The 24,688-nt window shown below is 49.1% G+C and overlaps 1 protein-coding gene across 13 annotated transcripts in view; it reads right to left on the bottom strand.

Moving 5' to 3' along the window:
- FRMD4A (FERM domain containing 4A) overlaps nucleotides 1–24,688 on the bottom strand; it is a 693,308-nt gene that overhangs the window by 45,007 nt on the left and 623,613 nt on the right. For 10 of the 13 annotated variants that reach the window (XM_009214008.4, XM_009214010.3, XM_009214005.4 and 7 more), the window contains 4 exons: nucleotides 18,558–18,634; nucleotides 12,915–13,053; nucleotides 5,531–5,672; nucleotides 5,117–5,152 (listed from right to left, as the gene is read on the bottom strand). In XM_009214008.4, the coding sequence (XP_009212272.1) occupies nucleotides 5,117–5,152; nucleotides 5,531–5,672; nucleotides 12,915–13,053; nucleotides 18,558–18,634 (394 nt within the window). The remainder of the gene's footprint in view (nucleotides 1–5,116; nucleotides 5,153–5,530; nucleotides 5,673–12,914; nucleotides 13,054–18,557; nucleotides 18,635–24,688) is intronic. The other 3 variants (XM_003903401.5, XM_009214011.4, XM_009214007.4) reach the window with 1 other exon arrangement.

The raw sequence follows: 24,688 nt of genomic DNA, 5'->3' as shown, positions 1-24,688 counted from the left end.
TTTCATTCCTTTTCTTCCATCACAGGCTTACAGCTCTGACTCAGATGGTTCACCATCTCTAAGGGTCTCCACTTAAATACAGGTCTAAAGGGTCTCACAGGGGACAGCTCCACATATCACTACTGCAGGATTCAGGGCCCTGATCTCAAGCCTTAATCAATTGCTTTAAGTTGAAATCATCGCCATTGAGTCACCTGCAATGTGATCAGCAGGACTGTCAAGAATCTGGTGATGGATCTCGGCTTTACACAATAAAAATGAAGCAAAATCTACAGTCAACTATGTTGACTTTTTTATTTGAAATGCTAATCCGTGGCTCAGGACATTGGTAGATATGGATATTGGCTTCTTTATTTTTTATTTATTTACTTATTTTTGAGACAGAGTCTTGCTCTGTCTCCCAGGCTGGAATGCAGTGGTGGAATTTCAGCTCACTGTAACCTCTGCCTCCTAGGCTCAAGCAACTCTCCTGCCTTAGCCTCCCAAGTGTCTGGGATTACGGGTGTGTAATTACACACCCGGCTAATTTTTATATTTTTGGTACAGACGGGGTTTCGCCATGTTGGCCAGGCTAGTCTCCAACTCCTGCCCACCTTGGCCTCCCAAAGTGCTGGGATTACAGGCCTGAGCCATTGTGGCTGGCCTGGCTTCTTTAATAGGTATCAATGACATTCTTCATTTCTTTAGCATCTGAGGCCTCAGATACCAAGACTTCAGTAATTTTAAAGGTAATTATGTGTCCTTAAATAGGCAAACCACCTTCAAAGTTACTAACAGTTTATCAACATTTTATGTCTTTTTTTTTTTTTTCATCAATAAGCAGTACACAAACTCTTTGCAGGGACGGGGGCTATAACTTCTTAAAATGCTGTGTATAGTACCTGGCAGAGTTGGGAGCTAGCAGAAATGTTTATACCACAGAACTCTTGCAATGTTGTGACATGGCTCAGACACACTATGATTTGTGTACAGATGAGGGTCGGAGGAATGAAAGATAACAAGGATGGACACTACTGCAAGAGGAGACTGACGCGACACAAACTTTAAAGGTCGCATACTAGTGTGATAAAGGCTTACAGTAGAATTTGGGAAAAAATACTGGAGGCAGATCCTATGGGAGGTACCAGCAAGGCCCAAGGTACTGTACACTCTAGGAACATAGAAGATTAGAAGATTCTTTCTCTCTTTTTTCTTTTCTTTTTTTTTTTTTTTTAGAGACAGGGTCTCACTCTGTCACCTAGGCTTTAGTATAGTGATGCCATCATAGCTCACTACAGCCTTGAACTCCTGGGCTCGCATGATCCTCCAGCCTCAGCCTCCCAAGTAGTGGGAAATACAAGTACGCACCACCATGTCCAGCCATATTAAAAAGATTTTTCTTTTTTGGTACAGATGGGGTCTTGCCATGTTGCCAAGGCTGGTCTAGAACTCCTGGCTTCAAGTGATACCCACATCGTCCCTCCCACCACCTCCGCCGGCCTCGGCCTCCCAAATAGGTGTGAGCCGCTGTGCTGGGCTGAAGATTCCTAAAGCACAGCACATGCAGGAGTCTTACTAGTATCCTTCACAATTTATTTTAATTTCAATAACTGTGCATCAAACACCTATTGGGTGTTGGGTACTGGGCAAGTGCTAGAAAAGAAAATTCTGAAATGGTGACTAGTTTCTCAAAATGCTTTTAAGGAACAATTATTAGATACTATCTAATGAGGAGGTGAAAGAGAGAAAACAGTTGACCAAACTGGATACTGGGTTATATGTATCACCTTTTCTGAATGAACGTCAGAAAATAAAATCCAGCAAGTGTAGTAAGAAGAGTGGTAACAATCAGAGCTGTCCTGGAATTGCAAGCAGCGGGGCTTGTCCCCTTTGTGGGAACACATTCTAGGCAAGAGGGCAGAAAGGTAGGAAGAAGGGGGTGGAGATGAGCCAGCCACCTCGATCTTCAGGCCAAGGCTGGATTTCCCCATTGCAAGGGATGTGGAATCAGCCTCTTCCAGATGGCACTGCCAATGCTTTCATTGGGGAAAGCTTTATCCTCCTGGTGCAGGGAAACACGGGCTGCCGTCAGCCATCCCAGTGGGAGGGAGAACAAGATCTAGGGGTGCTAGAAATTCCCTTTGTTCCCTGATGGAATGTTTCCCATCTGTGGTGTGTTCCTCCACTGTCTTGACTCTCCTAAGTCACAGGAGGTGGGTGTGGGGCACCCCAAGGAGCCTCCACCCTGGCATTAAAGGATGTTTTTCAGGCTCAAACTTGCAGGGCTGGTAAGAGTGGGACCTGCCCTCGGCTTGAGTCATGGGGCTCTCTCACCTTCTCGCCAGGGTTTCTTCTTGCTCAGCTGTGCAGCTGCAGAAAGGGCTGAGGGCACTGAAGCTGACAATGGGAGCCGCTCTGCAAGTGGCCCCAGCTGCTGCTACTAACTCCTAATCACCTTAGCCTGGGGCCCCAGTGCTGAATGATGAAGCGTTTGAAGATCACTTCAATGTCTTGGTATACCCATGCTTATCTATTAGGTATACAGGTGGATTAGGCAGGAAGATTTTCTTAGGATTTCTCTTCTAGCCCACCAGGTTGATTAGCAATGTCCAGCCTGTGGGCAGTCATAGAGAGGTACTGCTTTCGAGTCTTAAAGACGCTTGGATTTCATTTCTCTCTGTGTGTGTGTGTGTGTGTTTGAGACAGAGTCTCGCTCTGTTGCCCAGGCTGGAGTACAGTGGCGTGATCTCAGCTCACTGCAACCTCTGCCTCCCGAGTTCAAGTGATTCTCCTGCCTCAGCCTCGAAAATAACTGGGATTACAAGTGTGCACCACCATGCTGGCTAAGTTTTGTATTTTTAGTAGAGATGGGCTTTCACCATGTTGGCCAGGCTGGTCTCAAACTCCTGGCCTGAAGCGATCCACCTGCCTTGGCCTCCCCAAGTATTGGGATTACAGGCGTGAGCCACCACGCCCAGCCAGATTTCATTTCTGATGAGTGCATGATGTCAATTTCATTTTAGGAGGTTTGGGGGTCCTGTTCACAGCCTCATCTATAGCTGCTATTAAGGTAAATTGTTGCCTTGGTGCCCCCTGGAGTCTGCCAGATACAAGGGGGCCGGTGCAGATGGACTAGGACATGGGCTTAAAACTGGGCATACTTGGGTTCTATGATCCTGCACAACACACCCACTTCAAGCTTGTCTCTTCCTCAGTAACGAGAGTCTCTCCAATTAGTGTGTAGACCAGCAGCATCAGCCTCACTTGGAAACTTGTTACAGGTGTAAATTCTCAGGCTCTCGCCAGACCCTCAGAATCAGGAGCTCCAGAGGTGTTTTGACGAGCCCCCTAAGCGCTTCCGATGCACGCCGAAGTCTGAGAACCACTGAGCTTCAAGAATCCAAGCTGAAGTCAGCCGGATTCCCTGTGCTAGGGGGAAGGTGGGCTGAGAGATGCAGCCTCTCTAATCTGACACTGGGTTTTCCCGGGGTTAGGAAAAAACGACTGTAGGTTGTGTTTAAAACAAACAAGGTGCTGGCTCTGACTCTGCTCTGGGTCATTCAGCAGGAGACTGGGAGTGGCTGTAATTCGAGGTAGGGGTCTTGGGCTTTGAATTTCATTCTCTTTGATCCTTGAAGACAACATTCTCTGCAGTCTTCATGGCAAACTCCCAAGCCTCAGAAAGAATGAGCGTTAAGCCCATTTTTTCGGATGTCACATTTTCGAAGAACCTAAGGCAGGGAGGGGTTGACAGTGAACCCCAGGTGATGTGGCAGAGGCAGATCTAGGTTTATGGGGCTTGAAGCTTATATAATTTTAGTGGTTTTTTTTTTTTTTGTTGTTGTTGTTTTTAAGGCAGAGTCTTGCTCTGTCGCCCACGATCTCGGCTCACTGCAACCTCTGCCTCCTGGGTTCAAGTGTTTCTCCTGCCTCAGCCTCCTGAGTAGTGAAATTACAGGTGCGCACCACCGCATTCAGCTAATTTTTGTATTTTTAGTAGAGATGAGGTTTCACTATGTTGGCCAGATGGGTCTCTAACTCCTGACCTCAGGTGATCCACCTGCCTCGGCCTCCCAAAGTGCTGAGATTACAGGCGTGAGCCACCGCACCGGCCTTTAGCGGTTCTATTTAAGAAAAATAATACAAAATGTATTATGTTCACAGATTTTATGAAAACACATGACTGTGTGAACACACTGCTAAGGTCCCCTCAGGGCCTCAGCCTGTCCAAGGAGGGGCCCTGAACTTAATGCTCCACTCACCAGAACAGTAACCTCGCCTCTCAGTCCAGGAAGGATGTCTGTCCTCTGGTCCTTTAAACTTTTTCTGGCTATGATTGGATCACACCAGCCCAGAAGCTAATGAGACAATTTTTAGCTCCTCTTCCTCTCCTGTCTTTTCGTTTTTGTTATTGTTTACAGCCATTATATATAGTAATATAAATTACCAGGGAAGACTTCTTGCCTTCTTTGCATGGCTCAGAGACAGCTGCACGGTTCCTACATCAATCAAGTTTTTTCTCCTGTTGCACTTTTCTTTTTGTTTTGTTTTTTGAGACAGGCTCTCGCTCTGTCACCCAGGCTGGAGTGCAGTGCATTGCTCACTGCAGCCTCAACCTCCAGGGCTCAGCGCTCCTCCCTACTTAGCTTCCCAAGCAGTTGGAACTATGGGTGATGTGCCACCACACCTATTTTTTTTTTTTTTGATAGAGATGGGGTCTCACTATGTTGCCCAGGCTGGTCTTAAACTCCTTGGCCTCAAGTGATTCTCCAGCCTTGGCCTCCCATAGTGCCCAGATTACAGGTGTGAGCCACCATGCCTGGCCACAATGCACTTTTCTAACATTTCTAAACCACAGCTGCCTGCCTCCCTCCCTCCCTCCTTCCTTCAAACCCACTCCTCCTCCTGCCATTTCAGTGAATGGCACCCCCCTTTTTAAGTCAGCCAGATCCAGGACCTTGGAACTCCTCTGTCCCTCCCAACATCAAAAGACAAAATGACATGGCCAAGGCTGGCGGAAGCGGACGGCGGAACCAGATCTCTGACTCGCAATATCAAAAGGCCCTGAATGGAGAAACCACGCCCTGTGACACGATGGAGACAGTATTCTGCATTTGTAAAAGCCGGAGAAACCCACCTGGGAGTAGAATGCAGTGTCTCCTGGCACCAGATCCTGAAATTCACAACACACGAGTGGGTACATGAGCGGACTCCACTTATCCACCCTTGGACCTGACATTCCCGACAGCTTGCCATTGGCATTCTGAAAGGCTCTGGGGGGTACCTGAAGACACTTAAGTGTGACCAGCAGGCCTTCCTGCACTGCGTGGTTCTACTGATTTTTTTTTTTTTCCCCCTTCCATTATTTGATGCTTCGGAGCAGTTTTCTCAGATTTGCATTTGGATCCCAAACTTGGTCTGGAAAGCAGAGCCAGCTTTGGAGCAGCTCGTCCAGGAGTCTCCCCTGCTGCAGCTCTCCCCACCGTCCTGGGTCCCCTCTGGGGTCCCAGCCATGCTCAGGGGGGCATCCCTCCAGCTGGCCTCTGCCTACCTGAAGACAGCAGGCTGCCGCTGCTGCCGCTGATGATCTTCCCCTTGCTGCCCATGTTGGCCAGCTTCGAGGTCTTCAGCGTCCCCGTCTCGGTCAGGTCGATGGCGATCTCACTCAGGCTGCGTGCCGCATGGATTTTGGACTGGAATGGAAAGGGAAGCAGGTCAAAGAAGTGACGCTCACCTTGCGGAGGGGACAGTCGTCCCTCGCCTGCCCCTGCTCACCGTCTTGACATTCCACAAAGGGACTTATCTCCCTGACTGACGTGCAGCATTTTTGTTTGCATCTCTTGGCCTAATCATTAATCACCAAAACTCTCTGCAAAGAGCAGAAGCAGCTTGAGAGCTGCACTGAGGGAGGATGTTCTAAGCCTCTGATTCTGTAGGCTGCACTGCGGTGTGCTTAAGACAATGTCCTGATTTAGGAAAAGTGACAGTCTCATTGAACCTTATTATTCCCAGCCACAAAACAGGGTAGATGCCACTCAGCACCCAGGGGTTGGTTCGGGTCAAAGGAGAGAAAGTGTGGGAAGGGTGTTCCTCCCCTCCCAACTCCCCTGTCCTCCCTTCTTCCTCCTTGTCTTCCTGGCACACAGCTCTCAATAAACACCGTGGTTATAATTATTTGGTGCTTAAACAAGGAGGATAAAATGGTTTTCAGTGTTGTGAAAGACATAAACTAAGCCTCTTAAATGGTTTGCCATGTGGTCACAGAAAGTTTAGCTGATGGAGAAGTGACAGTGGTTCTCCAGCTTGGGCAACATAGCAAGATCCCATCTCTACAAAAAATAAAAAAATTAGCCAGGTGTGGTGGTGCATGCCTGTAATCCCAGCTACTTGGGAGACTGAGACAGGAGGACTGCTTGAGCCCAGGAGTTGGAGGCTGCAGTGAGCTGCGATTGCACCATTGCACTCTAGCCTGGGCAACAAAGTGAGACCCTGTCTCTTAAAAAAAAAGAGAGAGAAATGACAATGACAGCTCTTTAGACTTGCAATCACAGGGTGCATGATTGTGGAAAAACTGCTCATTTGGATTCTGGGGTCCCACCAGTGAATGTGTGACATGGTGCTTTGCTTGTATTTTGACACCTAAGTGCGTGTGCCCAACACTCCCTTTAATCCACGTTGATTGGCTCTATTTGGTTAAAAGTCACAGCAGGAGAGAATAATTAGAAAAAAGGTCTGTGTTCGCATTTACATTTCTAAAAGCAGTGGTTTTTATTTTATTTTTTTTTTGGAGACAGAGTCTCGGTCACCCAGGCTGGAGTGCGGTGGCCCAGTCTTGGCTCACTGCAACCTCCGCCTCCTGGGTTCAAGTGGTTCTCCTGCCTCAGTCTCCTAAGTAGTTGGGATTACAGGTGTCCACCACCACGCCCAGCTAATTTTTGTATTTTTAGAAGAGACAGGGTTTTGCCGTGTTGGCCAGGTTGGTCTCAAACTCCTGACCTCAAGTGATCTGCCTGCCGCAGCAGCCTAAAGTGCTGGAATTATAGGCGTGAGCCACTGCGCCCAGCCAAAGCAGTGGTTAAAGCAGTGGTTTTTATGAGGCTACCTGCTCCAGTTTCCACCTTCGGTAGTGACAACGTGTTTGCATTTCCCACACGTGTGTCAAATGTCTGCTTGTTTTCTTCTTCAGGAAATCAACTTTTTGTGAGTGTGCTTGGGCGACAGGCTTTGCCAGTACGCTGAACTTCATGAAAACAACTAGAAATGGTCACTTGCTCATCTGTCCTTTCTGTGGCCACCGTCTACAGCACACGCATGGGTGGAACTGGGTGAGGTTGATCATTGTAGCTTCCTGCCTGGCCTGTGGAACGCAAGGTCGTTCCCACGCAGGAGAAACCAGGTGTGGGGGCAGTAGCGAAGACCATGGAGGGGTGTGGACCCACCGCTCCTGGATGCCCTGTGTACAGCCTTCCTTCCGCGCCCAGGGGCCCTTACTGTCCCAGGGCTGTCTGAACGCCTGCAGCTCTGCGCTTCCTCTGCCCTCGATGTTGCTGTCCACACTGGCAAGGACAACTTCCGACCTCATGTTAACATGATGGAAGTCCGTGGGTGGGAGGAAACGCTGAGACATGGTGCTTGTTTTCTTCACCTAGTGTGAACTGTCTTCTTCCTCCTCCTCCTCCCCACCCCATGAGCCTTTCCTCAACTTATGCTTCCTTCCTAACCTCAACGTTTTTCCTTGCATTCAGACCCAAGACGACTTCCTCAGGCGAGTTTTCTTGTTCATAAAACAATCCTGGCTGCCAGGCCCTCGAAGGATTTTGGCTTGCCGCAGAAGGAAGGAAAAGGGCCTTTGATTTCAATTTGACACAGCCTATCAATTGCACCCATCTGGTTGAGTTTTACCCTCTAAGCAAGCATGGCGAGTACAATCCATGACTTCCTTTCTTACTGCACCACTCTGTTACGGAGACCCAGGTTCTAATAAAAAGTAGCCCACTCCCAAACGGTGATGTAACAATAACTCACGAAGGCCTAGACCAATTCAGCGCTGGGCGAAGGGTCTGGGCTCTGAAGTCAGAATGACCTGAGTTAGAGCCGGGCGTGGTGGCTCAAGCCTGTAATCCCAGCACTTTGGGTAGGCCGAGGTGGGTGGATCACTTGAGGCCAGGTATTTGAGACCAGCCTGGCCAATATGGCAAAACGCTGTCTCTACTAAAAATACGAAAATAAGCCGTGCGTGGTGGTGCATGCCTGTAATCCCAGCTACTTGGAAGGCTGAGGCAGAAGAATCTCTTGAACCCAGGAGGCGGAGGTTGCAGTGAGCCGAGATCACGCCACTGCCTGATCTCATTCCAGTCTGGGTGCTAGAGTGAGACTCTGTCTCAAAACAAGACCTGAATTAGAACCTTGGCTCTTCCCAGTGAATCACTATCGGACTTTGACCCTTCACCTTCCTGATCCTCAGATACGCGTTTGTAAAATGGAGGTCTTAAAATCCACATCCCAGAGCTGAGATAACGAAAGTAGACAATTTATGTAAAGGCCATCGCAGTAAGAATAGGATCTGCATTGGGGCCTGGCTGTAATTTGCTAACCGAGGTTAGACTGATGGCCCAACCAGATGTTTTGAGGACCTCATAAATCACATGAAAAACTTGTCCCCCTTGTCATACCAGAACTCTTGCCACACATCATTCTTAAAACAAAAATATGGAAACAAAAGGAATCCTTCCTAAAAGAGACTAGATTCCTGGAAGCTTTAGGAAGCCACTGGATTTTTTTTTTTTTTGAGACAGAGTCTCACTCTGTTGCCCAGGCTGGAGTGCAGTGGCACGATCTCGGCTCACTGCAACCTCTGCCTCCCGGGTTCAAGCAATTCTCCTGCCTCAGCCTCCCGAGTAGCTGGGACTACACGTGTGGGCCACCACGCCTGGCTAATTTTTGTATTTTTAGTAGATACGGGGTTTTGCCATGTTGGCCAGGCTCGTGTCAAACCCCTGACCTCAGGTAATCCGCCCAACTCAGCCTCTCAAAGTGCTGGGATCACAGCCATGAGCCACTGTGCCCGGCCTAGATTCTTTCTAGAATGGAAATATCACAGTGACATAACAGACTCGGTGGAGAGGACCGGGAGGACATGGGCATTGTCAGGGAGAGTCTCTCTTTGCAAAGGCAGGTCTCTGGGCCAAACTTAAGGAGTCCCCAGACTCCAGAACATTTTGCTCTGGGAGTCTTGCCTGATACATGTGACTCGGTCTTCTGACACTGTGGGAACAAAACTTCAATGTCCCTGTCCCCCTCTGACCCTAAATAAAATGGAGAACTGCATCAGGGAGAAACAAAAAAGATTAGGAAGAAGGAAAGACGTTTGGATTGGGGGCCAATTCAAGAAGTCCCCACTCTGAGTTCAGAGGGAAAAGTGTCTAACGTTGACTCTAAACATTTTGAGCTTTCAAATATTTTCCTGCAAAGTCTCTAAGACATTCCTTGGCTCTGGGCTTCAGAGGCTGCTGGGATCTAGCAGACAACATTTCTGATCTCTGGGGTCAGCACAGAAGTTACCAATTACAATTGGTGCCTGTGCAGCTTCTCATTCTGAAGGAGCTACAAATAACCAACCAGCACAGCCTCCCTCCGCCCTGTCTTAGATGGTAGAATGGTTTCTTGATGCGTATGCGTGGAGAGCTGATGGAGGGAGGAAGGGCGGCGGGGGGAGAGACAGGCAGAGAGAAAGGAGGAGAGATTTCCTTAAATGATTTGCACAGTGACCCTGAAAGAAGAAAATAACCGAGGGTCAGGGAAGCCCCTGAACGCTCATGGCTCCCCACCCTTGCACTGGTCTCTCTGGGGTTGATAAACACCATTTAGGGGGCCTGGGCCTTGCTGAAGCTCTTCAGAGAAAGGAATGGTTGGCACGTCCCAGTATAGTACAGTGTGAGCAGTGACCAGGATGCCAGCCAGAACTGGCTGCCTAGAAATATTACGAAGCTCTGTGTCCCAGCCCTGTCGGCCATCACTCACCCAGAGGCCGTGCTGCCCATCAGAGATGAATCACATCACTGTTCTATAAAGAACATTCCGGAAACAAAAAGGTGTTGTAATGTAATTCCCAAAGGGTATGTCATCATCTCTGATTTAATTTGCGGACCTTTTAGAGAATTTAAACTTCAAGCAAGTGTTGGCCAGGGATAGTATGCTAGATTAACAATGACATTAGTAAAAGATGGCACGTATTTCCTCAAGCAAGTTCACAAACGTGGTGCCATTTGACCAATCACTAGTTGAGGTCAGGAATTTCCTTTGCTGCTAATTGGGGAAGGAAAGCACCAATGATGAAAGACCCATCCAGGGTCCCAGAGCTGGAAAAGAGGCCTCCAGTTCCCACGTAGAGGGTCACGATCCTCACCTATCACTGCAGGCTGGGGAACCGGGTCCTGTGAGAAGTGTGAGGACTCTAGGGCATATGTGAGCATGCCTGGCTTCCTGGGAAATGTTCTCCTTGTCCTCCTGGGAGCGTGGGCATTTTCTTCAGTCCCCAAGGGTTACTTTTACAAAAGGGACAGCTGAAACATTCCTGATGCTATGGGCATTTGGTTTTGCCTCCTAAAAGACACGTCTTGTTACTAAGTCATCTACAATAATTCTTTTTTCTTTTTCTTTTTTTGAGATGGAGTCTCACTCTGTCAACCAGGCTGGAGTGCAGTGATGTGATCTTAGCTCACTGCAACCTCTGCCTCCCGGGTTCAAGCAATTCTCCTGCCTCAGCCTCCCCAGTAGCCGAGATTACAGGTGCCTGCCACGATGCTCGACTATTTTTTTTTTTTTGTACTTTTACTAAAGATGGGGTTTCCTCATGTTTGCCAGGCTGGTCTCGAACTCCTGACCTCAAGTGATCAGCCCTCCTCGGCCTCCCAAAGTACTGGGATTACAGGCATGAGCCATGGCGCCTGACCAATCATTTCTCTTTAAGATGTACTTGCTGTGTCAGTGAGTTGACCTGTTAGCCTGTTGAATAACAAGGCTTGCCAACTGCAGGAGACCGTCTTCCAGGGTGTGGTGGGAAAGCCATAAAACAAGCTTCTTGAGATGCTCAAGAGACCCCCTATGCAAAAACCAGAGCAGAGGGGAGGCGCTTGAACAGCCAACGCTGTGCTATCCTCAAGGCGAGATATGCGTTTTCCTCCTTCCACACTGTGGTACAGTGAGTGGGGGGTCTGCCCTCAAGGGGAATTGGCAGTGGGGTTCAGGAGCATTGCCCAATCCCCTAACCTGCAGCATCCATCACCCAACCATAGAGGATGAAATTAATGTTCTCAGGTGTCCACCTCCAACTCTTGCCCCTGGATAGCAAAACCCTGACACGCACCCACTGTGTCAATATCAAGCATGAGTCAAAAACCTTTGGCCGCATTTCTTTTGATCTAATCGAACTTCAAATTCTTGTGCTAGGACTAGGACCCATCAACGCCAGGAGAGCTGTGGAGAATACTCTCATTATTCCTAACAACACAAATTCTCTGTCCTGCACTCATTCATCCCAGAAAATGACCAAAAAGGGGGTCAGAAAGTAGAGGACAAAGTATTTTACAAAGGAGAAAATGATGGCTGCAGGGGACAGACCCCGATTTAAAACTGAATTATAACTAAAAGGATTGTTTCATTTCTTCCTGTTCTCTCTCTTTTTTTTTTCTTTTAGTAGAGACGAGGGTCTCACTATGTTGCCCAGGCTTGTCTCAAATTCCTGAGCTCAAGTGATCCTCCTGCCTTGGCCTCCCGAAGTGCTGGGACTAGAGATGTGAACCACTGTGCCCAGCCCTGTCCTCTTTTCTATCTTTCTCTTATCACCTCTCCCTTGATCCTCAACTCACTCACTCTCCTCTTCCCCAGAAAAAGAGAAACCCCTTAAAATATGGATAAGATGGCAAAAGAGAAAGAACCCGAGAGGGCACCGATGCAGTGACCCTTGTGCCCAGTAAGTGGAGCGTCCTGCCACCTTCTCCCAAGAACTCACACGATGGAGGGAAATCCTCAGAAACTGCTAGAAATCACTAGCCCGGGGCCCAGGGTGACCTCAGTCTGTATTCCCCAAGCCAAAGCCAGCAGGATCTTGACAGAAGCTGCAGGGCCATCTTGGCAGGGCTCTTCCCCTGAGGGAGAATGAATGGGAGCGGCTTGTGGGGGGCTGACAGGGGTGTCTGGGGAGACAGGGCTGGAGGAAGAGGGGGCAGAGTGTTGATATAAGCCCTGTGTGAACCAAGGAGACGTCATCCTCTCACCCACCAGAAAACGCAGCTGCGTGCCCAGAGGCGGGGGTGGTGACATCTCCTTGGAGGAGGACTGTTTACCAAGGCCCCAGGCTCTAGGTCTACCTTAGGGAAACAGGGTGGTTGCTTTTTTTTTTTTTTTTTTTTTTTTTTAACGTTTCCAGTTTTGCATTAAAAAAAAAAAAAAAAAAGGACTTGGCAGTTGGAACCGCCTGCGGGTTTTCACAGCAATTACCCTAAACAGTTAGGTGGTGTCTATTCCTTGAGAACGATTACTTTTTTCTTTTCAAAAGGAAGATAGTATAGCACTGTTTAAACACCAAAAAGGGCTTGCCTTCACACTGCTAGGAGAGTCTCCCGAGGGCCAAAAGCACAGTGGGAATTCCTCAAAAGGGGCCTAGCTGGCTGTAGTCAGCAGCTTGAGCCGCTCGATGGTGGTCAGAGCCCCCTGGACCAAGCTGCATGGAATGTGCCCTCTTGAAGAGCTGGTCTCAACCCTCCCACCTGTAACCCTAAGAGGCAAGCCTGTACCTGTGCAAGGTACGGACCTGGGCAAGGGACATGGTACCTCCCCAACCCGTCCGATTCTCATTCCTAAACCGAGAGAGGCAGACAATGGCCCGGGTTGCTCTTAAGCTGGCTGAGGGCTTGGTGAGAGGTCTGGTCACTCACCTTACTCTGCTTCCTGTCCAGATAGAACTGATGTTGGCTTATGGCCATAGCCCAGATGGACTTGATCAATGCTGGACATGCATACCACGTGTGCACTGCAATGCCGCTGTGCCCAAACGTCCTCCTTGTCACTGAAGCCCTGGGGAAGCAAGAATCACAAGGTTCAAACCCGTTTCTGTTGAGAGAAACCATTTCTCAGTCAACAGCTTCTGCAGAGAACCCACTGGGTCCTAGAAGCCCTGGCTGAAAGGTGACAGCTGAGCTCTCACACACACCTAGACGCGCGCACACACTCACACACACCTCAGAGACACTGGCTGGCAAAGGCCACCTTCTGATTTTCTGACTCCCTAGAGTTGAGAATTTGGCCAAGTCTCGGCCTTGTCTGGGATAAGGTGGGTCATTCTAGGTCACTGGATGGTCCTTTTTCGATCTTGGACCTGGCACTGGGCCCAGACAAACTTCGCAGACAGGAAAACCTTCAGTGATGCTCCCTGTGAGACAGGAAATGTGCCAGCGGTGGGGATGAGTAAATTATTTTCTAATCACCACAGGCTACAGTGTCCCAGGGAATCAGGACTTCTTACATAACTAACCCAATGTTCCTTGAAGATTTGGTGATCAATTTCTAATCTATTCAGAGGGCAGGGAGGGTACAAACAATCAGGAGAGGAAAGGCAGAGAGAAATGTGCCCACCCCCAATTCCCCCAACTTCTGTCTATACTTTTTTTTTTTTTTCTCTCTCTTCCAGACGGAGTCTTGCTCCGTCGCCCAGGCTGAAGTGTGGTGGCATGATCTCGGCTCACTGCAACCTCCGCCTCCACCTCCCAGGTTCAAGCGATTCTCCTGCCTCCGCCTCCTAAGTAGCTGGGATGACAGGTGTCCACACCACGCTGGGCTAATTTTTTGTAGTGTTAGTAGAGACAGTGTTTCATCAGGCTGGTCTGGAACTCCTGGCCTCAGGTGATCCACCTGCCTTAGCCTCCCAAAGTGCTCGAATTACAGGCGTGAGCCACTGTGCCTAGCCTTCTCTACACATTTTTAAACCTACATGGAGTAATCAGACTTTAAAAGTGAAAACAGGAACTGCTGATCTCTATGTAATCCACCACATTCGTGGAGTCAGGAGGACTTATATGGTCATGCTCTTAGTGAAGTATATTTTATAGGATAGGCAGATTATTTTGCAAATGAAATCTGAGAATGTGTGTTTGCATGTGTGTGTGTGCGTGCAAATGTGTGACAAGTTGATGGGAAGGTGGGCTGGGATTTGGGGCCTTTTACCTGGATATCAGAAACAAAATGTGTGTTCTCAAGACTAACATATCTAATTTGGAAGAAACCTGGGGGTGATCAGCACTTGCAAATAGTAACATTTTTTTTCATGGCTAATTTTCCCTTAAAGAAAACAAAGCTGCCAGGCAATATCTTACTTTGGGGGAGCTAAAGATTTAAAGTGGAGTCTTCTTCACCCTCACTTTTAAGGAGAAATTCAAATCTGGTGGGTAATGACACTGAGTCTACACAGGTTTTTTTCTCCCTTCGGTTCAAACAAAAGTGAAGAAAAAAAAAAAAGCCAGCACGTGAAAGAGCGCACAGTTGAAAATAATTGAAAAAAGGAGCCAGTGAGAGTGAGGAGGGATCCCTCCCCAGTCTCGCTAAATTTAAAAGAAAACAGGGATCTGTGCTCCCAGCTTGGCTTCCATAGCAGTTGCTGCTCTTGGAAATAAATGAATGGCTTTTTTCCCCCTCAGAAAAGCTGAATGAGACAAGAAAAGTATCTTGAAAGGCGGTGCAAGGCTAGGTACCTCCATTTCTCAGGTACCAGGAGGGCAGAAGAGGTAAGTGGCTGGTCAGGTCCGGGTAGTTCCCCTGTCTAAATCAGATACTCAGAGTTCTTCTCCTGCTCTATTACTACTTTATCTCCTCTCCTCATCTTTCGCTTCAGGCCCTTCCTATTTTGCCCAAACCTTAGAAGTGAAATGTTGGCCCAGCCTGGAGAAGCTCAGGAATGAAGCTAAGCATTGAGTTAGGATGCCCAGGGGGAGAAAGTGCCCAGTGTTTGTCTGGTACGCCACAGGGAATGGTGCAATCACACCTGAGCCCATCGGCCCAGAAAGCAGCCTCTGCCCTCAATGATTCCCATCAATTCCATCTTCATTAAATGACTGCATCTGGCGCTGCCCATCCTATTACTGCGGTTCTGACTCCCTGCCTGGCTTGGGGGAGGGGCTGAGCCTGGAACACCAAACTAACATGAGGCCAATCACATTCCTCTTCCCTAACCTCAAATAAGCAAGGCCATAAGCAATAGGACGACACATTCAACTTAAAAAGCACCACAAGTTTCATTTCAAAGTAACTGGAAGAGAGGACGTGCAATGATACCAACGTAAAAATAGTCAACACTGAGGCGGGCGTATCACGAGGTCAAGAGATCGAGACCATCCTGGCCAACATGGTGAAATCCCGTCTCTACTAAAAATACAAAAATTAGCTGGGCGTGGTGGCGCACACCTGTAGTCTCAGCTACTTGGGAGGCTGAGGAAGGAGAATTGCTTGAACTTGGAAGGCGGAGGGTGCAGTGAACCGAGATCGCACCACTGCACTCCAGCCTGGGGACAGAGTGAGACTCCGTCTCAAAAGAAAAAAAAAAGTAAACACTCAAGGCCATAGATACCCCACATACCCTGCCTTGATCATTCCATGTTCTATGCGTGTAACACACTCACACGTGGCTCATGAATACGTGAAATACAAGAGAAAACTACCAATACAAGAGAAAAAAGGCACCACTAGGATGTGAAAAAGAGAACTGAGTGCAAGAAAGACCTTACAGCTCATAGCTCTGGCTCTGCCACCATGCTAAGTGACTGACCTGAAGCCATTTCCTTTCCTTGTGTGTCTTTAATGCTGAAGTCATTCCGGGTCTCCACCTCTGGCCTCCCTGGGCCTCTCCCCCATTCCTGCCTGTCTGCAGGCTAACTCGGTGTACTCAGAGCAAGCGTGCCTGGGAGGAGACAGATCTGCTCCTTCCTCCAGCCAGACCCTCCCTCATTTCTTTATCCTAATTGAGAAGCTCCCACCTGACATTTATATCACCCTGAGGGCTCACCACATGGCTTTAATCCTAGTTACCCCTCCGGGTCCCACTCAGACCTCTCCTTCCTGGTAAGCCTCTCCCTTCCTGACCAGCCAGGCCTCTGGCGACCCTGTCCTTCACCCTTCATGGCCCACGATAGCTGGCCCTTCTGTACAGTAGAGAAAGTGCATGAGCTCCGGGCCAGACCTCCTAGGTTCAAATCCTGCCTCTTCTGTATACTAGCTACTTGTCCTCTAGAGCAGGTTCCTTTGTTTCTTGTGACATTCCAAGAGTTCCTTCTTCTCGGCAGGTTCCAGGCAGTGGCTCACGCCCATAATCCCAGCACTTTGGGATGCCAAGATGGGAGGATCGCTTTAGCTCAGGAGTTTGAGACCAGCCTGGGCAACACTGTGAGACCCAGTCTCTCAAAAAAAAAAAAAAAAAAAAAAAAAAAGCTGGATATGGTGGTGTGTGGCTGTAGTCCCAGCTATTCGGGAGGCTGAGGTGGGAGAACTGCTTGAGCCTGGGAGGTGGAGGCTGCAGTGAGCTATGATCGCACCACTGCATTCCAGCGTGGGTGACAGAATGAGACCCTGTCTCAACAACAACAGAAAAGTTCCTTCTTCTGCGTGTCTTCTCAGCTACACTAGAAGATTGCTAAGGAAGAAGACCCTGCCTCCGACTTCCTTCCTTCCCTGCCACGGCTGACACAGCGCCTGAACAGGACACAGAAGCTTCGCAAGAAACATGACATTGATCACTGCTGTCTAATAGGCGACAGACCCACTGAAGAGTCACATGTGAGGTCTAGATTCTTTCCTATATCCCTGGGCCTTGGGAAAGAGAATTTAGCAGTACTCACCGACAGGGTGACAGACGCAGAGAGAACACGAACACACATACGCAGATAGACGCATGCGTGGTTAAAGGATTTGTCCAAGGTGCCTGGGTGCTCACTGAATTTCCAGCAGAGCACAGGCATGGAGGAGGGTCTATTCCCTGCGCTCAGCCCCTTAGATTACCCAGCCCCCCATTTTTATCCTTTGGAGCATCCCCTTTCTGCATCTGACCCATTGTGGCAAAGTTCATTTCACTCTTTTTGTACTTAAATTTCCCCTGCTCTTATATGCCTAAGAAAATGGTCCGATTCAGTTCCCCTGAAAAATGAACAGTGAGTTTCTTCTTGGCTGGAATATTATTTTTGAAATCTCCCTGCCTGCCCTGCTTGGCCTGCACAGATGGATCTGTGCTCTGTGGACTGGGACTTCTGGCCATGAAACCCCTTGCAGGTCCCTGAGAAACACTGGATAAAATATGTTTCTGTTAAAGGCTACCATCTTCACCTGACTGCAGAGATGCAGAAGCTCTCAGCTGCTCTCCACTAACTATTCCTGTAGTAACTGTGGTGCTGAGATAGGCTTTTCCCCTACACAGGAGTGGCTGTTTCAGGGAGATTACCCTGGAGGGCAAGCACGGCTTCATTCCTGCCAGGTTATCATGGGCTGCAGGAACAGGGGCTACTGCACAGGTCCAAGCCCTCGCACTGGGCGGGGTAACTTCCCGTCTCCCTCCTGTCCAGAGCTCATGGGGAGGTACCGCGGCTTGTTTTGAGTGTCAGAAGCCATGTGTGAGCTGGAATTGGTGCCAAGTCCTCTTTCTAAGCCCAGGGCTGGAGCGTCAACAGCGCCTAAAATCCACTTTCGTTCCTCTGTAGAGTCTGATGTTTTCTGCGTCTCCCCGGGGCTACCTTCTTATTGTAAATGTTTCTGGCCTCACAGAAAGTGATTTCTTAGTTGTCAGGCCTGGTTTTAGGGAATTACGCTGCTGTTTTTGGGATGCCTATAACTTTAGGTCCAGCGGGAGAAAAAGAGAGGAAAACAGTAGGTATGAGCTGCCCAGACCCCAGTCACTCGGGGCTCCCTGCATTCCAACCTGGGGCCGCACTGTCTCACATCTAAGAGTACAGGGACTTTTTACAACCCTGGTGCTGTCTGGGGTACGATTTTGGGTGGAGGGAAAAATAATTTCATTTCTTTCACATCCACCCATGATACTAACATCCTAAAATTACAGCTCCTGGAATAAAACAATGTAGCACAACTGCTTTGGTGACAGATTCATTTTCACATGGACTGTCCTGCCTGAAACACTTGTAGAAGCTCTAAGGAGCGATTCTTCAGACTCTTCTGTAGCAAAAGTTTCCTATGGGGACTTACTGGTGTGTGTTACAAAGTGCTATAAAGCTTCCCTCCAGTGCAGGTAAAACACACACTGACACACACACACACACGAGCCAGGGACACATGTGGCCAGATGAGACGGTCAGGGATTGCTACTTACACACACACACACACACACACACGTGCGAACCCACTGCATTTATCAAGACATGTAATCCAAAAGAAAGTTTCACTGCCTGATTGGAGCTCCATTCCCCGGGAGATCGCCCCCCTCCACTCCAAACTGACCATGAACAACGAGAGCCCCAAAATAATAAGATCAATAACATGCCCGGCCGAGAGCCACGCCGTCCCGCAAGAAAAGGACTTTTCAAGCTTACCTGCGTGGGTCATGAACTTCCACGGAAAACTTCTTTTCTCTGAAGTACAGGTTTTCCAACTGTCTCCACTGGAATATCTGGACAGAAAACAGCGAAGTTTAAAACTCAGGAGGGGCTGGTTCCTGGGCCATCTTCCCCCGTCTGCTGGTTAACTTTCCACAGCTGGCAGTCTCCTTATCAAAGCAGAGACCGTGGTTTGTGCCTCCTCCGCCTCTTGCTTGACTGACACACACACACACACACACACTCGCAGCTCTCCAGTTCAAAACCAGGCAACGTGGGTGTGGATTTTCCTGCAGGTTCCTTAACTGGAACAAAACAAGTTCTTTTCAAGTTCTCCGCCTTTGGTCGGCCTTTGTTGGTTTGGTCGTGGCAGTCCCCAGCTTGGCAGACTTTTCCCTTCCAGGAGAGGGAGGAGAGGTGGAGACGGGGGAGAGGGACCCAGCAGGGAAGGCGGCGGGTGAGGGGAGAGGAGTGAGCGCTCAGGAGGGAGCGGTAGCCATCTGCGTGGAGTGCTGAACTGAGCTTCCTCCCCTCCAGTGCTGAAATGGGAAGGCGTTCAAATTCCCAGCCTCCCATCGGGACTCCACTTCCTGCTCACTAATGTGTAAGAGCCTTGCAAAGGGCGGAGGAGGCTGGGACCTTATTTCGGGGGCAGGCAACTCAAGATCACAGTGTGAGCCTGTCAAGCCCATTCTTCTTGCTGCAGCACAAAGAAAACCAAGAGTTCTGTCGCCCGGAAGGACGCTGTAGCCAGTCTCTCCCTCAGGCTTGGCCAGGGAGGGTGAGAAGTGGAATGAAGGGGCCCTGGCAGTCATTCCTCCTTCGGACCAGTGAGCTCGTTAACTAAGAAGCCGACTGTAATGTTTGGAAGTAATTAGGGCTGCATCCACTTGCTGCAGGAAGGGGGTTCCTTTCATTGGATGAAAAAGAAAGTTACTTTAACCCTCTGGGAAATGTCACAGGAGGTTCAACTTGTGTGCACACGCATTTGCATTCATATTTGATGGTTACTGCATCGCCTTCCATATACTTGGAATTTCTGTTTATTTAGCAGAAAGAAGGGGTAAAGCAGGAATCTTGTTCTTGTCTTTCTGCAGGGAACAGCTTCCCTAGACTCCCCTCTTTCTCTGGCCACTGACTTAAATGATTTTCAGGGTCTTGCCCAGAGTCCTTCGACCGGAGGCTCCTGACCCTCTGACCCGCTCATGTTCTGTCCACCTTAGAGACGTGATGGCCATTTCCTGTATCCGACCCACCCTGTCTTCCCGGGCTGGGGACACTGCCAGTCAGCAGTTGGGCCAGTGGACCCAGAACCCCAAATAAAACTGGGCTGGAATAAAAAGTGCTTCTGGAATGGCCGCATTCTTTTATCTTCACAATCTGCTCTCTGGAATTTTACAATTATTTTGTCTGTGTAAATACTGGGAAGCAGAATATCTATTATCTCTTATTACAGAGCTGCCTCTTTTGTCCCCGGCTCAGAGTGCATTTCACTCTGAAGCCCAAGGAAATTGTATTTTTCTTTCTTGTTAAGCATCAACTCCAGGTGGGTAGAGAGATACTGCAAGGAAAGCAAATGGCCCAAAGTCCTGTGTTGGCTGACAGCTTCGTGTCAGAGACTCAACAGCGCCTTAGTGGAGTCTGTTACTAAAATACACAGACCCAGGTCTCATGCTCCTGTCTGATGCGTGGCCACTATAAATCCATCCATGAAAACATCCACATTTCCTCTCTGGTCCCCAGGTGTTATATATTCAGAGACATTCTACCTGAACTTAGCCAGAGCTACAAAAATACCAGAATGAACAGGTTACACGACCTTGGCCTCATAACCTGGGGGCAGTACACTGAGCAAAGTGGTCAGGCGGGCAGGCTTTGTGGTCTGACTACATCTGTTTGAATCCAAGCTCCACTACATTTTTTTTTTTTTTTGAGACAGACTCTTGCTGTGTCCCCCAGGCTGGAGTGGTGTCAAGATCTCGGCTCACTGCAACCTCTGCCTCTCGGGTTCAAGTGATTCCTGTGCCTCAGCCTTCTGAGTGGCTGGGATTACAGGAGTATGCCACCACACCTGGATAATTTTTGTATTTTTTAGTAGAGACAGGGTTTTGCCATGTTGGGCAGGCTGGTCTCCAACTCCTGGCCTCAAGTGATCTGCCCGCCTTGGCCTCCCAAAATTTTGGGATTACAGGCGTGAGCCACCGTGCCCAACTCCGGCTCTAAGCTGCAGGACCTGACACAAGTTACAGCATCTCCTTTAGCCTCAGTTTTCCCCTCTGTAAAATGGCAAAAATGACCGCTCTAAGGTAGATCTCAGCAGCCACAGATCGAAGCACAGTACTGGCACAAAGTGACCTTAGATCTTACTATGAATCCCAAATGTTCTTACTTCTCCCAAATCCTGGCAGATTAAAAGAGAGTTACTCCAGAACAACCAGAATCATTCTGTTCTTAGATTTCCTTTTCTTAGATTCCCAGCCCTGACTTTTGGGTTTTAAAAAAATTATGTGTGTGCTGCAAATCCTTAAACACAGAGAATTTTTCTCCCGGTGCCCCTCCCTTCCTCTCAAGTAAGGGATGTGGATGGTACTTCAATGAAAGGGTCCTGTTGGCTGCATCCCACGGGGTCCCTCAGCCCCTGTCCTACACCCGCCTTGCTCAGGCAAAGTGAAGTCTTGAACAGGATCGGCCTTCTGGGTTGCGACCTGAGGGCCCTTTGCTCAGAAGGTCCTTGGCTTGGTTTCATGCCCTGCTGTTGACATCTTGAAATTCCTAATAGGTTTCCTTACTCCCCTCCCCCTCCCCCTCCCCCTCCTCCTTCTCCTTCTCATCTCCTCTCCTCTCCCCTCCTCTCCTCTCCTCTCCTCTCCTTTCCTGTCTTTGTTGTTATATGCTTTTAAAAAATTAATTTCCATAAGTTTTTGGGGAACAGGCAGTATTTGGTTGAGTAAGTTCCTTAGTGGTGATCTGTGAGATTTTGGTGTGCCCATCCCCCGAGCAGTGGACACTGAACCCACCTAATGGGCTTGATCAAGGGGCCCAGCATTTCCATTTTGCACTGGACCCTGCTCATTGTGGACTTGATCCTGGCCTTAGGTCCTGGCGTGTACTGGTCCTGGCAGGCTCTGTGGCGTAAGGTGCCTACCAGCCTAATGGGCAGGCCCGGGAGGTGGGACCCTCAGGCCCTCCAAGAGAGGGAAAGAAAGCAGAACCAGGTGTGAGCACGCTTGAGAACCCCCCTGTGCCTTTCATGGGAAGCCCCCTCCCCGCCTGATGAAGAACCCCAGAGCAGAACGCTCCGAGGGATTGTTTGCCTGGCAACTCCTCTCTCCCCCATTCCATGCAAAATAAAACACAAACCAAGCTTTGCTTTAAGTGCTCCCTGATGCGGTTCGGCATGGAGAACCGTGCGTCTGCCAAAGGGCCCGAACAAAACCATCTGGACTCTGCTGCATGGCCCTGTCTGTGGCTGCTGTGGCTGCTGTGGCTGCTCTAGCTGCTGTAGCTGCCTGAGGTTAGGCCCTGCCTCCAGTTTCTGCCCTTGGCTGTGAACCATGGAGTCCTGGCTCCCAGGCATATCCCAGGGATGATGCATTTTTGTAGCAGGGTGCAGAACAATGGATTCCCCCTGATGCTTGCTTTAAGCATGAATTTTTATTTTGTAAATGCAATCCTGGGAAGGAAGGGTAAGAGTGAGGTGAAGGGATGGGTGGTTTTTAGGATCAGATTATTGCATTGAGACATTAGAAGGGTCCAGGAACAGGCTGGGAATGGTGGTTCATGTCTGCAATTCCAGCACTTTGGAAGACTGAGGTGGGCAGATGTCTTGAAGTCAGGAGTTCAAGACCAGCCTGGGCCAACATGGCAAAACTCCATCTCTGCGAAAAATACAAAAATTAGCTGGGTGTAGCGGTGGGCGCCTGTAGTCCCAGCTACTCGGGAGGCTGAGGCAAGAGAATCACTAGAACCCGGGAGGCAGAGGTTGTAGTGAGGCAGGATCGCGCCACTGTACTACTGCAGCCTGGGCGACAGAGCAAGACTCCTTCTTAAACACAAAAGCAAAAGGGTCCCGGGAACAGAAGAGGAGGTGTGCATGTCAGAACAGTAGTCTGATCCTTTTCTCTTCACTCAGGAGGGAGGGGTGAGCTGGGGACAGGAATATGGAGGCAGGAGGCACCAGGAGGGTGGAAGCCACTGCCCCTTGCCCAGTGCCGGGGTGCAGCTGGCTGGCAAGGCATCATGCTATTCATGGGGTCTGGGGCATTTCTGCCCACGGGCCCTTGTGCCCATGGCTTAGAGGCCCCATTAAATACCTCACTCTGAGGCCGGCAGAGCAAACACAACAATCAAATCAACAAACAGGAGATGCTCCACCTTGCCTCCCCTTTGTAAACAGGGTAAGGTGGGCTCTGACTGAGCTGGTTTCGGGGCAGCCCCGATGGTCTGCGCCACCTCAGGGGAGCCTCCCGAGCTTGCGCTGGCTCGGTGCAGCCGTCATAACCCCCCACCACGTAAAGCTGCCAACTCCCTCTGCCCCTCCGCCTAAAGACACAGCAGGCACCCATAATGATCATCGGGATGGCTGGGCGGCTTCCCTTCCCATAGTAATGCCTATGGCCAATTATACCCAAGGAGCTAATTAAAAAGCTAAAATACGTAGTTCTACCAATAATCAAAGAATGTATTAATTCATACCTATTAAATCAAGGGGTTTCTAGTGCACGTCATTTAGGCATCTTTAAAAAGCCCTGCACACATCGTTCCTTTGATCTTTTGGCATCCCTCAAGAAGAGTAAGTGGGAAATTTACTTCTTGGGGAAAACAAGGCCCAGAGAAATTAAGGAAAACTGCCTAAGGCCACACAGCAAGTAAGTGAAGGAACCAGAAATAGAAGTCAAGGGCACCTGGGCCATTACACTAACCTCTAACTATGTTGCTTTCCCCAGGAGTCCACCAATTAGTGGGAACAGCACTTACTGACTAATGGATGGTTAACTTTACAAGTGGAATGATTTTTACAAATGAGCTACAATATGACTGTACGTAGAAAGTAAAAAAGCAAATCTTTTTCGTCCTACACCATGGCCTGGCTTTCCTTTTATACGGTAAATGATAACAAGTATTCTTTCTTTCTATCCTTGGAGTCCTGGCTTCCTCTAGTTTTCTATACAGCAATGCTTCAATACTCAGTAGCTTTCATCCAAAGACTAAAACACAACAACAATTGTGATGAAGGACAGCCTGGGCCAGGCGTGGTGGCTCACGCCTGTAATCTCGATACTTTGGGAGGCCAATGTTGGGTAATCACTCGAGGTCAAGAGTTCGAGACCAGCCTTGTCAACATGGCGAAATCCTGTCTCTACTAAAAATTAGCCAGGCGTAGTGGCACATGCCTGTAATCCTAGCTACTCGGGAGGCTGAGGCAGGAGAATTGCTTGTACCCAGGAGATAGAGGTTGCAGTGAGCCGAGATCTTACCACTGCACTCCAGCCTGGGTAACACAGTGAGACTCCATTTCAAACAAAACAAAACAAACAGCCTGGATGATCTGGGCTCGCATGGAACAAAACTTGGAACCACCAAGACGTGGCTTCCTTGAGACTATGTCTGTCCCTGTTGTTGGGACTGGCTGATACTGGATGTGGATTCTTAGTTTCTGACCTAGACTTGCTGTGATTCCCAATGCGATCATAGGTCCTCCACTTTCCCGTTCTGGGACTCAGTATCTTCAAGTATGAAAATAGGAGGTGGGAAACATTTATCCACGGAGTGCAAACAAGAGTGGGTCATAAATATTGCCTTTGAGCCCTGCACGCAACAGGGTCCTCTCTAAGTACTTAATGAGCAGGGACGAGTTACTGGTTTCTATTAGCTGGCCTGCTGGATTCCCACATCCTGTGTTTGGCTGAAGGTTGGGGCAGAGGAAGGGGCTTTGGCTCCACTGGACTTCCTCCCCAGCCAGCATTTATGGAGAGCTGGGACTGCATGTGGAGTAGTGGGCGAGCTCCCAGGACGATGCGGAAATAGACGCTTGAGAGGAAGCTCCGTCTAGTGGCTCTGATGCTTGACCACTTTGGAGAACCTCGTCTTCCCCCGCTGTCCCTGAGGCTGAGTCACCAAGCTTCTTA

Source organism: Papio anubis, chromosome 11 (assembly GCF_008728515.1).
Source record: "Papio anubis isolate 15944 chromosome 11, Panubis1.0, whole genome shotgun sequence".
NCBI classification, from domain to species: domain Eukaryota; kingdom Metazoa; phylum Chordata; class Mammalia; order Primates; family Cercopithecidae; genus Papio; species Papio anubis.
Note: the sequence above shows the minus strand (reverse complement) of the source record. Positions and strands in the feature narration are given on the sequence as shown.